This window comes from Taudactylus pleione, unplaced genomic scaffold, assembly GCF_031769625.1.
Source record: "Taudactylus pleione unplaced genomic scaffold, aTauple2 ptg000408l, whole genome shotgun sequence".
NCBI lineage: Eukaryota > Metazoa > Chordata > Amphibia > Anura > Myobatrachidae > Taudactylus > Taudactylus pleione.
The window spans coordinates 5308633-5322886 of record NW_028284810.1 but is presented as its reverse complement, the minus strand read 5'-3'; the positions used below and the strand labels follow the sequence as shown (position 1 = coordinate 5322886).

At 40.8% G+C, this 14254-nt stretch overlaps 1 protein-coding gene across 1 annotated transcript in view; it reads right to left on the bottom strand.

Moving 5' to 3' along the window:
• TENM3 (teneurin transmembrane protein 3) overlaps positions 1-14254 on the bottom strand; it is a 776836-nt gene that overhangs the window by 257469 nt on the left and 505113 nt on the right. Inside the window, exon 5 of the mRNA XM_088446965.1 lies at positions 5960-6058. Within this exon, the coding sequence (XP_088303091.1) occupies positions 5960-6058 (99 nt within the window). The remainder of the gene's footprint in view (positions 1-5959; positions 6059-14254) is intronic.

Below are 14254 nucleotides of genomic sequence, written 5' to 3'. Positions count from 1 at the left end.
TCCCAGCATTCCCTGCCACAGTTTTGACTCAACAGCAACTGGAGGGCCTCTTATTGCCAACCACTGGTGAATAGGCTGCCCCTTGGTGCATTCATACTGAGTGGTGTGGCTAGTGATGTCACAGCAACAGGCTATACCCTGCTCTACCATAACAACTAGTATTCTTATGCTCATTATCAAATCCCCTTTGATCAGTGTTTCAAAGATGTAACATCCGCTGCCTATAATGTCATGTGAAGAACTGATCACTCTTACATTACATTCATGTTTCATATATCTAAAGTTGAAGTTGCAATGCATTACATTCTAGCTAGGCACCACTATTGTTTAATGCGGGCTTCTTCAATGTGAGATTGTGTCATTTACTCCAGAGCTTAAGATGTACTATGAAATCCATTTATTTTAGAACCATAAAGCCTCTCTTCTTCTTTACACTCACCCATGTTGTAATAGATTAAGTCTTCCTGTATCTGGGTCCTTGCAATGGCTAAGGAAGGAGGAACAATTTAATGACAAGGGTGTAACCACACTAGAGCCTGAGCACAGCGGAAAACATATAAATGCTTATTACAGAGTATAAGGGGAGGAAGAGGAGGTATTTCAGCAGTTCTGCTTCTGTTCATAAAACGTTACACAGATACAGTACATTTGAGGTCTGAATAGAATACACCTTTCAAAAGCTTGCAATTGTTTCCTTAAAAGGACAGTGCCCTTTATTCTTTATACTTGTCGTTTGTTTATTTAATATTAGGGCCAATTGTCAGGTAAAGACATTCTTTCCTAAGATATATATATAAGGGTTTCTTTAAATAGCAGCCAGCAAAGAGAGCGCTCCGTCTCTTGACTTTATCTAGCGCACATGTCTGCAGAGATTCTCATTATCTCATTCTCCGCGATGCAGGTCCCTTCCACAATGAGCAGATTGAAAGGATAGCATGAGTTCAGGGAAGAAAAGGAAATAGGGCCAATGCAATCACAATAAAAGAAACATGTTTGAACAAGAAAATAACTAAATGCCTATATAGCATATATGTGCTCATATGCTCTGCAATAGCCAGGAAGGCTGGATAAATATATTTTTTTGTTAATAAAGTTATCTACATAATAGGAATCTATCATTCTGAACAAACTGAAAGACTATGCCTGCCATAAAATTCACCATGAACTCTGCAGTGGGAAAAAGATGTATTATTCCAAACGCTGTTTAAAAAAAATAAAAAAAATCAGATTAAGAGTTTTCACCAGAATTAAAGGCAAATACTAAAAACTTTCTGAATGTTTATATAAGGAAATAATGGAAGAAGATTAAAAGTACAACAAATGCAAAATTTAAATTAATTCAATATAAAAATGGCAAAAGAAAATTGTGAGCTACTTGTTGAAGCCTCTTACAGACAATTACAGAATACACGTTGTGAGGTTCAAAACACCCCTTAAAGACACAGCTCATATATGCTCATATTTACCGATGGGAGAAGAGCACTATTACTACTAGTGATAACTTAAGGCTGGTTTAGCTTTGCCCAGTAAAAGAAAGGAAAATAGAGCTGCTGTCCCCATAAGGACCTTTACAGCAGTAACATTTACTGACTGTCAGTAGCGAATGCTTCACCCTACCTACTGTATTACTGAAAATCCAGGAGTAGCGCATTCACCTCTAAAATGGGATGTGTTGCCTGTGGCCATACATTACATAGACGACTCAGATTGGATTTTAAATAACTAAAGCTGGGTACACACTGACAGATACATTGGACGATCAATTGATTGGCCAATGTATCTGCTGCTCGTCAAGCAGTGTGTACCCGCTATATGTCGGTGAACGTCGGCGTTCACCAACATATCGCACTGGCTGTGCTGCACAGCCGATGTACAGATATGTCTGCAGACATATCTGTCCATCGCAGGTGTGTACAGCCGGTCTGCAGCCACAAGGAGGGACGCAGGACACGCCCCCTGCTCACCAGGACCTGCGGGCAGGCACAGATGATGGTTGTTCATATGTGTATGAACAACCATCATCTGCAGAAATTTCTGCAGGTCACTTGATCTGCAGATATATCTGTATAGTGTGTACCCACCTTTAAGCTGCCAACAAGAATCTTTTGCCCACATCTCAGACACAGCCATGCAGTGTGTGAATGCAATAGCACACTGATTGGTGGATGGTCATCAGTCAATCAGAGTGCAGGATGGACTATGTTGAATTGCATCACTATCACCGACCCACAGCAGTTTCTGCAATTTATTTTTATTCACTATGTAGACAAAAGTGATTGGACACTGACAGCAAATAGATCATTAATATTTTATTGACTTTGTAGGTCCCACCGTGTGCAGTGATTACTACAGACACCCTGCTTGGCAAACTGTCCACAAGCTTCGGGACAAAAGCAGGCGGTATGTTTTGCCATTCAGCCTTAAGTACAATGACCAACTGTGACACTGAAGAAGTTCGAGTCAGCCTAGAACACACCCGTCATTCCAATTCATCCCAGAGGTTCTCGGTGGGGTTAAGATCTGGACTCTGGCCAGTCCATCCGTGTTACCGAATTTCCTGTATACTAGACCAGCGTTGCTGCGGGAAATGTGACAGGTGGCATTGTCATCCTGATATAAAACATTTGTTGTTTCAACAGAACTGCAAGTGCATGGGCCTCCCTACCAAGTGTTCTTGTCGAAAATGCCACATTAGTAGGTATTTGAAACTCATGTGCGTTGGTAAGCATTTCGCTTGCGCGGGGATGTCCAATCACTTTTGTCTACGTAGTGTACTTATACTGGCAATAATAGATTTATATTTTATTTGTTTTTTTATCACTACAATAGGAAAATAAATCTTACTTTTCTCAATATTCAGGAAGATTTTAATAAATATGCCTCATCACTTAGTGAATGTTCCTCCTTGTTATTTTGAACAAACCTAAAAACTCTTATGATGCTTTACCTCCCTTTAAAACTGGTGTTATCTTGCAGCGCTAAGGTACTACCGAACTAAACGGCATGGACTAATGGTTTGCCACAGGAATCCACTTTCAAGAGATTATCATTGCTACTATTCCACATCAGAAACTACATTGGAACAGTCTGTGATTTTCCTTAGTACAACAACTTTTAACATTTAAATCAACTAGTGTAACCTCTTGCTAAAAAATAAAACTGGTCACATGCTCCCCTTGCTACAAGCTATATAATTCATACTGCTATTTTTCATTGTGGTATCTTATGTACCAAAGCAGTTACAGCAATGTGTAACAAACTATTCCTAAGTTTCCAAGTTAGAGTTCTCTACACATCAATTATCTTCCTGTTGAGAACTAGACTTACCAGGAATATCATTTTTGTGAAGTTTTATGGAATCAGAATTCCCTGATTTTCAAGGAGAGTAAAAGGCATCTTGGCTGACCTACAGCCTAATGACCAGCAATAGTTTCATATAAAGAGATGACTGACCTAAGAGAGGTTCATTAAAAAATCATGCTTGTTGTTGGAGTTTGAGAAGTTGAATTTGCCTAATTGTACAGCTTGTTAGTTGTTCCATCTCAGAAACGTATATTACAAAGATATGCTGATGTTGTTATTTACGAATGGTCGAGCTTGGAATTATAAAATACTAAATTCAACCACAGCAGTATAAAACCACGTGAAACTTAACAACTCCTATAACATACAACATTTACATGCAAATAAAGTACAAGTGACACAGAATAAGGAAGAACAAATATGTAATGCTTCTGGCTGTGACACAGTATGTTCTGGAGGCTGATAAACAGCATAGTCTTGCTGTTACCAGGTTTGTATTCTCAAATCTATTATGTTTCCAAACTGATGTGCTATTATCTTTGGACAACTTTCACACTGGGGGGTGATCCCTGCCAGCGTCATTGTGACAATGAAAAGCTTACAAACAAGATAAATTTCATTGCTATGTTACCTGAATTAATATCACCTGACAGTCATGTCAACAAATGCAACGCTCTACGAAAGCTATTACAAGACTGCAGCTCTGCGCTGTAACAACTATAATAATCTCCAATCTGCATATTTCCATCATTAATTTGCTTCCTGTATATGAAACATAACAAGCAGACACACTCCCTCGTTTTATTGGTACACAGATCTGTGTGACTGTACAACACACGGGTGCCTAGCGCGTGGATTATATTTCTTACTGCTAAGGAAAAAGACTGGGCCCAGATTCTTATTACTTTCCTGCTATAAGATTCCACCTGCCATAATCACGTATAATAATAAGTACATCGTTGCTCTCAGTGGGCAGCCACAAGGTCCTGTCAGAAGCTATTTACAGACACTTCTATATGTATTTTACATTTCTTTACGGTTCTTTACTGTTTAATGAAGATGAACTGAACTGGCTTTTTTTATGCAAGTGAGCTCTCCACATGAGCAGGATGTGATCATCTACAATTAAGATTTAGTTTATAGGTGTCAGTTTATAATCTGGTGTCTGTTTCAGAAGCAGATTGACATGAAGAATATAATGATGTCCTGCTAAATGCATTTGTCATTTCTGCAATGAGATTTGCAGCCAGCTAATATCAACAATTACATTCTGTATTTTATCATTGCGCTTGATGCGGGGGGCTTAATCAGAAAGTCTAAATGTAGAAAATTAAGGCACTGGCTGCTCAAGGTCCCTGAAGCGTTAAAGTACTGTATGTCACAACATGTCTAACTATTACTCTTACACATAGGGAACAATCCCTTTTCTAGCCCCCTATTCTTACTATTTCCTCCCAAATAATCATAGTTTCATGGATTAGATGAATAACATTCCTCACTGACTGATAAAATGTCAGTTTGGTTCCAACATTTCTGAAAGTATCCACCTGTATATTAAATGTTTTAGTACTATGTGGCGTTTAGAGCTACAATAAGCTGGGAGGCTGGGGGGTTTAGCATCTAATAATTTGAAGCTAAATGCTTGCCCAGCACGTGTGCATGTCTAAATACATGAAATAGTGCATTTTTTAAACCTCATTGTTAAGTGTGCCAGAACATTTTCATAAGGGGGAAGGGAGGGGGCTTTCCAGATGCCCAGTGTCAAAGTTTTTGTGTGGTGTGGTTGACTTCACCCCCCAGCACTGCTAATAAAACAACAACAGGGAGATGGGCTGTGCATTATATTGCATCACTGGCATCAGAGGGAACTTCATTTTGTATACCGAATTAGGGTACGATTCATATGTGTCATAAAACTACTCTAACACGCTTGAGAATATGTTAAAAATGAAAATTATACTATGCATATATGCAAAATTTTATGTTACTTTTAATTATCAAAAGTGTTTGGCATCCCAACGTGAAAATATGTTTGCCTCTCCTATAGTAGCTGCTGTTGTATCTGCTATGTTTGCCTCTCCTATAGTAGCTGCTGTTGTATCTGCTATGTTTGCCTCTCCTATAGTAGCTGCTGTTGTATCTGCTATGTTTGCCTCTCCTATAGTAGCTGCTGTTGTATCTGCTATGTTTGCCTCTCCTATAGTAGCTGCTGTTGTATCTGCTATGTTTGCCTCTCCTATAGTAGCTGCTGTTGTATCTGCAATGTTTGCCTCTCCAACAGTAGCTGCTGTTGTATCTGCTATGCCCAGCATTTTAGGATCTCCCATGCCTTGAGAAGGACTGAGCTTGCGCCCAATGTCTGCAAGGTTGGTTATTTTATATATATATATATATATATATATATATATATATATATAGTACTTTGTAGTGAGTGTTTATATAGATGTGTTTTATTTTATATTAAAAGTGCTTTTGGTTGCAAAAATCTTAAGTGTCCCTTCTCCGGCCACTCCAAGTGTTGGTGATTTCTAGAGTATGTTACTTTGGGGATTTTATAATGGGCTCATATTCAGCTCATATTCAGCTTTGATTATACTTGCTGGCTCTTCTATTTATGCATTGGTGTAGGATGAAATGAACATATAGAGACACATACCCATCCCCATAGTCTCCATCATGGCAAGGTGGTGGAAACACAGCCATCTCTATCAGGTTGTCATGCCCATTTTCAAGAACTGGGTGATTTGCTAATTTTCTATAAGAGAAACATTATTAGCATCAAAAGGGTGTTAAAGAAAGAAGTTAAACAAAAATGAAAGAAATCTTGCCACAAGTCCTATGTCATGATCTATATGTTGGGATAGAGTATAATGACAGCACCGACTATTCCAAAAGAATCTACTGTCCAAGGAAAAACATTTTTTGCAAAAAATTTGATAAAAAATATTATTTTAAAAATGCTAAATATTATATTATTCAAATAGCCAACAATGAGCATTGTAATTGGTAAAATAAACATTTTCATGTAATAAGCACACCACTCATGTATAAATATTTAGGGCAGTGCAGATGCAAGTACTTGCTCTGGTGCCCTCCTTAGGAGGCACACATACCCCCAAATGCACAGGAAACAAATAAGGAGGCACTCAGAGATTTATATAGCCCAAGGTAATTCTCCTCAAAAGTGCATGCTGTGAATGCCAGCTGATGTCCACAGCATGCACTCTTGGGGAGGAGTTACCTTGGAGGACATAAGTCTCCTAGTGCAGCCTTTTATTACCTGCCTATATACAGTATATATATAAATTATGTGTATGTATACATATATATATATATATATATATATATATTATATATATGTGTGTGTGTGTGTGTGTGTTTATATATATATAACCGAACCCTATATATGTATGTATATATATATATATTTTCTGAAATAAAGGATATATTTTATACATATTGGAAGACTCGTGAGTGCACCTCTTTACTACGTTTTATATATATATATATATATATATATATATATAGTTCAGGTTAAAATAGCTGTAATGATTAGTCTCATTTGATGTAGACTCAAACAGATTGGAGAGCAGAGACTCTAGTCCTGCTTTAGGAGCACATTATACTAAAACAGTCACTTGCTTGGAGAATAATAACTCTGTGTGATGCAGCTGCCTAGTACTTAAGCTATTCTTTGGTACTGCCAAGCAAACATTTTAAAATATATCACTACATTTTGAGCATGGCTTCCATTTTAACTGTGCATTTAACTGCAAATGTGCATCTTAACTTGAACTGGATTAGAATTAGTTTAGTTGCTACTTCTTGATTGTAAAGAACAGCATACTGTATATGTATAGTACATACATATGTTACAAAACACATGCCTACATTGCTCTTTACAACACTGCTTGTTGACCCAATTGTGCCTTATAGTGGAAAGAAAAGGCCTTTGATTATACTAGTTTCATCATGCCTCTGAGTGTCATTATAGTCAGTCTCAGAGTCCCAGATTGGCTATGTGTTATAAAAGCTTATCGTTACAAAATTACATTCACACTTTATATAATATATATGCACATATAGTAAAATACCTTAAAACAATATGGATGAGCAATGATAGCGGTACCACTGCAGATCCATATTTTGTCAGAAACTACTCAATGATGGAAAAATAAATCAAAGAGAAATGATGAGTGTAAGTTCAATAGGATCGGATTTTTTTTTTTTTTAATTTGGATATATCTTTGGCACAGTGTTTCTTGTATGACTTCATAAGAATAAGACATGAGCGTGGGTTTAACATTAAAACAAATACTTGTGCATTGCATACTATATCATTGCTGCTATGTTTTTCAAAGAGCATTGCTTGTTTGGGAGGTTTTCTAACCAGCCCTTTAAAACTTGCATGCTGCACTCTTCATGCAATATTGAGAAGGCTTCTATTTTACTAGACGTGTATCTACTTGGAATATCAAAAACTTATATTAAGAGACTGGGATAATGGGAACCATTTATAACAACCTGTATATTACTGCTGCAATGGAGCACTCAGCGACTATAACATTGGTATTGGGGGATGTAGTCGGCATCCCGGCGTGCGACGGTCTGAATACCAGCTTCGGAATCCCGACAGGTCGGCATCCCGTCACCAGTATCCCCACCGCTGGCATCCCGAAGGTAAGTATCGGGGTGTTGGGGGGAGGATAGGGTTAGGGTGCAGGGATGGGTTAGGCACTAGGGGGAGGGTTAGGGTTAGGCACCGGGGAGGGAGGATTCGGGTGCAGGGAGGGGAGGTTAGGCTTAGGCACTAGGGGGAGGATAGGGTTAGGCACCGGGGAGGGAGGGTTAGGGTAGGGGTTAGGAATGATAACACTTACCTGTCTTCCCTATGGGTGTCGGGATTCTGGCTGTCGGGATGCCGCTGTCGGTATTCTAACCAGCAGCATCCCGACAGCTGGGATTTCATACCCAACCCGTTATTAGTATATAAGACTTGATGAAAGGATAAATAGCATATACTTTCAAATACAAATAAGATCAGTGGCAACATATTTACAATTGAAAAGTGTCCAAAACACCCCACTAAAAATAAACAATTCTCCAATCTTGAACACTTAGATTACTGGTCTTACTCTGGCTCTTGCAATTGTAAGGTATCAATAGCCAACGACAGGTGTCCAGCTGTAGAGATAGTAGAGAATGGAATTACCCAGTGTGATGGATAGGAGTTAAACCAGGGCTCGATAAATCCAAATAGCCCGGTCTCCATAGCTACCAAGACTTTAGTTCTGGTGACTGTGAAAAAAAAAAGAAAAAAACTCCTCCAGAGGTAGTTACAGCTTGGAGGGGGCGGGACAGTGCATGCCTGTAACTTGAGGATGGAGGAGTGCAAGCCTGCCCATCATATTCAGAGTGGCTCCGTCTCCTCTGTTCTGCCCATGAATGATGCCACAAAGTGGGTGCCCTAGCTGGAGTGTAGTCCTTCTCTCCCTGCTGCTGCAGCACTTCCGGCACAATGAAGGAGGAGTGTGGTGCCCGGGAGAGCTGGAGACTGCAGTCCCGAAGCAGAAGCAGCTTGTTGATTGGATCCCGTAAAGGAGGGACATCATAGCATAACATGGAGCACGGTAATAACATTTGCTGAAACAGATGTTGCAGGCTTTACACAGTGCATGCTGGATCCTCAGCTGGATCATCTAATGAGCTGAGAGCGTGCCTCCCTTCACTGTGTTGTCTGCACCCAGCTGCTTAATTTTCGGCACGGACACCCTCCTCTAGTGTTATTGCCTTGGTTGGGGTATTGCTCTCTTCTCCAGTTTCTTTTTGGGGTGGGAAGCTGTACTCTGTGGCATAATATGAATTTGGTGTGTACTGAGGCCCTGATTCAGAGCCGGACGCCCTGACAGAGAGCTCTCTCTGAATCAAGGCCGGCCTTCTTGTTTTTTAGAGCTGCCTCCTGGCCGCTCGCATAGCCGTGGGTGACCACCCACAGCTATAGTGAGCGGCCAGGAAGATGGTCGCGATGGTCAAGACCATCGCGACCATCGGGCTTGCAACGAGACCCTTGTGATAGGGTCTTGTTGCCGCAAGCCCCAGAGAGATTTCGGCTCTATCAGAGCCGAAATCTCTCCCACTGACATCACTCGTGATGTCAGTGGGGCCGGCCCCAGACGGAGGCGTTCACATGGGAACGCCTCAGTTTGGGCAGCCACTCCCCCAGCTCGCCCACCAAAGGGGGCATGCTGTCACTCAACATCGACAGCACGCCCCCTTTGGTACGAGACCTGGAGCAACGGATTGCCCGTTGCTATCCGGGTCTCGCGAATGCTGAATCAGGCCCTGAGTGGCTTAATATGCATTTAGGTCCCACTGTGTGGCATACTATAAATTTTGGGCATACTGTGTGGCATAATTTGAACTTGGGTCCTACAGTGTGGCATAATATGGATTTGGGGCCCTACAGTGTGGCGTAGTATGGATTTGGTTCCTACTGTGCAGCATAACATGAATATGGTGCATACTGTGTGGCTTAATATAATTTTGGGCTCTAAAGTGTGGCATAATATGAAATTGGGCACTACAGTGTGGCATAATATGGATTTGGGGCCCTACGGTGTGGCATAATATGGATTTGGTTCCTACTGTGTGGCATACTATGAATTTGGTGCATACTGTGTGGCTTAATGTAATTTTGGGTCCTACAGTGTGGCATAATATGAACTTGGGCCCTACAATGTGGCATAATATGGATTTGGTGCCCTATGGTGTGTCATAATATGGATTTGGGGCCCTACGGTGTGGCATAATATGGATTTGGGGCCCGATGGTGTGGCATAATATGGATTTGGGGCCCTACATTGTGGCATAATATGGATTTGGGGACCTACGGTGTAGCATATATGGATTTGGGGCCCTATGGTGTGGCATAATATGGATTGGGGGCAGGTTTGGATTTGTGGCAGAATCTGATGACTATTGAACAAGCATGTGTGGTTGCCTGATGGCATGTGGGGAGGTTGAGGAGCATTGAAGGGCAGGTGTGGTGATCCATACAGGTGTTCATATATTTTGGTCATGGGCGATGGTCTGGCTCCTTAACTTTTAAGCTGGCTCCTAGATTTTGCTAAACAGTATGCCAAACTTTTACCAAGGTGGTTTTGTAGAGGTGCAGAAGTTTGTGAAGGCCAAGGGGAGGAATGGGTGTGTGAGTTCCTTATGCAGTACAGTCCACCTACTCTTGTGGTGCATGGCAAATAATAGCTTTTATATGATTATTGACTTTTGAACATGTGGTTGCTACAAATATGGTTTATATGTTTAAGGAAATACACATGCAGTATTGGCATATAGGATATACAAGAGGTATATATTAAGTGCACAGAAACATCCTTGGTTTTGCACCATCTTTGGCACCTCATCTATTACAAAGGGACCACTTTGTAGTGCATGGCTGGTAGCCCCTGGGGAGATGTGTGGGGTAAGGGGGCTGTTTATTTTTTGCTCCCTAGAAACACCGTCCCTGTACTAATCAGGCTGCCACATGTACTTACTAAGGCAGGAGGACTGCACACTTGTTATCTAGCATGGGGACTGGCTGAGAAATTGAGAAGGGATGTAGTCAGCATCCCAACGGTCAGGATGCCGGCAGTCAGAATCCTGGCAGTGGAAGCCTCACAGCAGTCTGAATCCTGGCTCCAGAATCCCAGCCGCTGTCATCCCGATGGTGAGTAGGGTTTAGGCACTAGAGGGAGGGTTAGGGTTAGACTGCGGGAAGGGAGGGTTCGGGTTAAGCTGCAGAAGGGGAGGGTTAGGCTGCAGGAAAGGTGGGTTAGGGTTACTATTATGGTAAAGGTCACTTACAAAATCCTGTCAGAATTCTGACTTCCGGGATGCCGTTTGTCAGTATTCTGGCCATCTGCATCCTGACCGCCGGGATCCAGTACCCAACCCATTGAGAAGGGGGACCTGTTTTTATTCCCTCCTTTGCTAGGACCAGACACAGGCTGCCCTGGAGTGGGGACATTCAAAGCTTGCCAGTTGAAACAAAACATATATTTTTTATTTTATAATTCCCTGTAATACTTGTGTTTCAAAGCTAATTTTAAACAAAGCTAATTTTGTTTAAAAGCTAATTTTATTACACTAAATATCATGACATATGCAGTGCACACAGTGTCATTTGCTTTAAATTCTAATGAGTACTGAATGTTATGGAAATACCAAGAGTTGCATATTAAAACAGGGTGTTCTTTTATTTAGAGAAAACACAACACACAGTAGAGAATCATTCATTTTATGGTGGGAAACATCTGCTTTGAACGGTAAGTAATGTACAAGAGAAGTACATCTGCATTCAGGGGCGTATTAGCACCCGAGGGCAGCAGCAGACCACCTCAATTGAGCAGGCATAGGCATATTTATAATGGGTGCAGGGTGTGCGGTGCGGTACACACCCTGCACCCATTATAAATACACCTATGCCTGCATTATAGGTCTGTCCTGGCAGTATTGATTGTGGAAGTTTTTATTTATTTATTTATTTAACACTAAAAATTTAAAAAATCATTTGGACCCTTTAAATTAAATTTAAAAAGTTTTCCAATTAAATGGTCACCCAAATAGCATATTTATGAAAGTGAGATTTCCCTTCATATAGAGCAAGAACATTTTAGAAAAGAAAGTGGGAGTAAGGAAAAGTACTGCTCTGATGACACAAAGACCTCAACAAGTCTAATCTACGTTTTGCTGTCCATATTTTTACAGAGAAAATCAAATGATGCTGGGTCCCTAGTTCCTTATAAATTATTACATGTAAACTTTGGAAACTATACAGTTAATATTTTATTAAACAGTTCAAAAGCAAATAAATCATAAATTATAGTGTGAATTCCCGAAACACATTCAAAGCAATTCATAAATGTTTAAGTGTAAATGTGTGATTTTACCCATGCTTTCTACAGGATTATCTAAGCTTTCATGTGTCAAATGAATTAACATGTTTCTGGGACTACACTTCTCACATAAACACTGTACGTGACAAAACGTCTGTCATGGAATACAAGTTCCACGCATGTGAACATAGTTTTGGGGCATTAAGTAATTATTTATTTAAGAATGAAATTTTTCTACTCTTAAATATATCAATCTCCAAAGCAGAATTTCTTTCAAATACTACAACACTTTGCAAAGTACAGTTGATCTATGGTAAATAGTCACATATATACTGCATACTGTATGCAGGGCTAGATACAAAGCAGAAAAGAGGGTGTCACATTTATCGTTTCCTCAAATTAATCAGGACACTATGGCATTACAACAGTAGAGAAAGTATGGTGGTACGGGCGAGTCACAACAGGAGAGCTTCCTGGACGCGCAGAGTATGCCCTCAGAGTTTTGAGAAACAAGGACGAGCAGACACGCCCCCTGATGCATGGCCACACCCCTCATGACCTGTATACAAATTAGGGATGTGCAGGCTCGGATAGGTTCGAGTTTGCACGTGGAGTTCGGATTTTTCCCTCCAAAAAAACGGAACTCAGAAAGAGGCAAAACGTCATCTTGCACGGACGAACATCATCATTCCTGGACTTTTTGTCCAGGAATGATGATGTTCGTCCGTGCAAGATGACGTTTTGCCTCTTTCTGAGTTCCGTTTTTTTGGAGGGAAAAATCCGAACTCCACGTGCAAACTCGAACCTATCCGAGCCTGCACATCCCTAATACAAATGCATCTACTTGCACCACTGCATTAAAAACAAAAGTTGTGCACGTTGTACTGTACAGCAAATTCTCAATGCAGCTCCTGATGGTGGAGAGCTGAATTCTCTAAGTTTTTAGCTCTTTCATTTCAACCTGGATTAGGAGAACCATCAGTCATATTCATGCTGTTCTTTACAGCCTAATAACGTCTGATACCTCATATTTTCAGTAATCAAACAGCCATTTTAAAAACGTGTCTGTTCCCATGTCACAGAGGTATACAGATTTTGAGTCGGACTGATCTCTGTTTACAGACTCAAATGCCACGTTTTTACAAACAGGGCAGATGCGCATTTATGCATTTTGCGTATGTCCGTTCTATTCCGAGTTGGACAGAAATTGGCCGGTTCTGTATTTTCATGAAATATGGCGTTTAAGGACGGAAGTGGAAGTGCCAATGCGATCGTACGCGACCGCCCTTACTTGTGTGAGTGCCATGTGAGTGTTCTGTGAGTGTAGCTAAAGCTCCGTGCTGTTTGGAGTCATGTATATGGGGAAGGCAAGCCTGCTTGGATCTGGTGCAAATGCAGATACTACTGATGACAGTTACAGCAGTTTGTGTAAAATCAGCAGGTGGCACAGCTTCCCGCTCACTGACACACACAAACCTCTGCATTAGTCCTACATATGCCCCATTGTGTAATGTGGTATAAATATAAATGTCACTTTGTACGAAAGCTTGCCCCCCCTCTAAAATAACTGGCATATACTGTATATTCTCTATCTATCTATCTATCTATCTATCTATCTATCTATAATCCTTCATTTGTATGCATGTTCGTAATAAACTCGAGAACTACTGAACCGATCTTGATCGGGGTTTCTCTGAAATGTACCTTGAGATCCTCAGAGTAACATAGGCTGTACCCACATATACCAATCCTTTCTTCTCATCAGGAAGCCATTACAGAGATAACTTACTGAGCTTCTTCCAGCAGCAGTTCCTCATGTAATCTGGAGAGCGAAGCTGTGACTGACAGGCTCCGGGGGACCCCAGTGCAGGAGAGGACTGAAGGAGAGGAAAGGGATGTGGCCACTACACTGCCTGCACGGCTCTAAGGAGGCAGCCTGACTGATCTCACTGACAACCTGGTGAGTGAGTCCCCATCCACATAATAATTTAATTGTCTCTATTCAGTATCATTGAATAAAATGAATAATCACTCGGCATCATTAAATAAAGTGAATA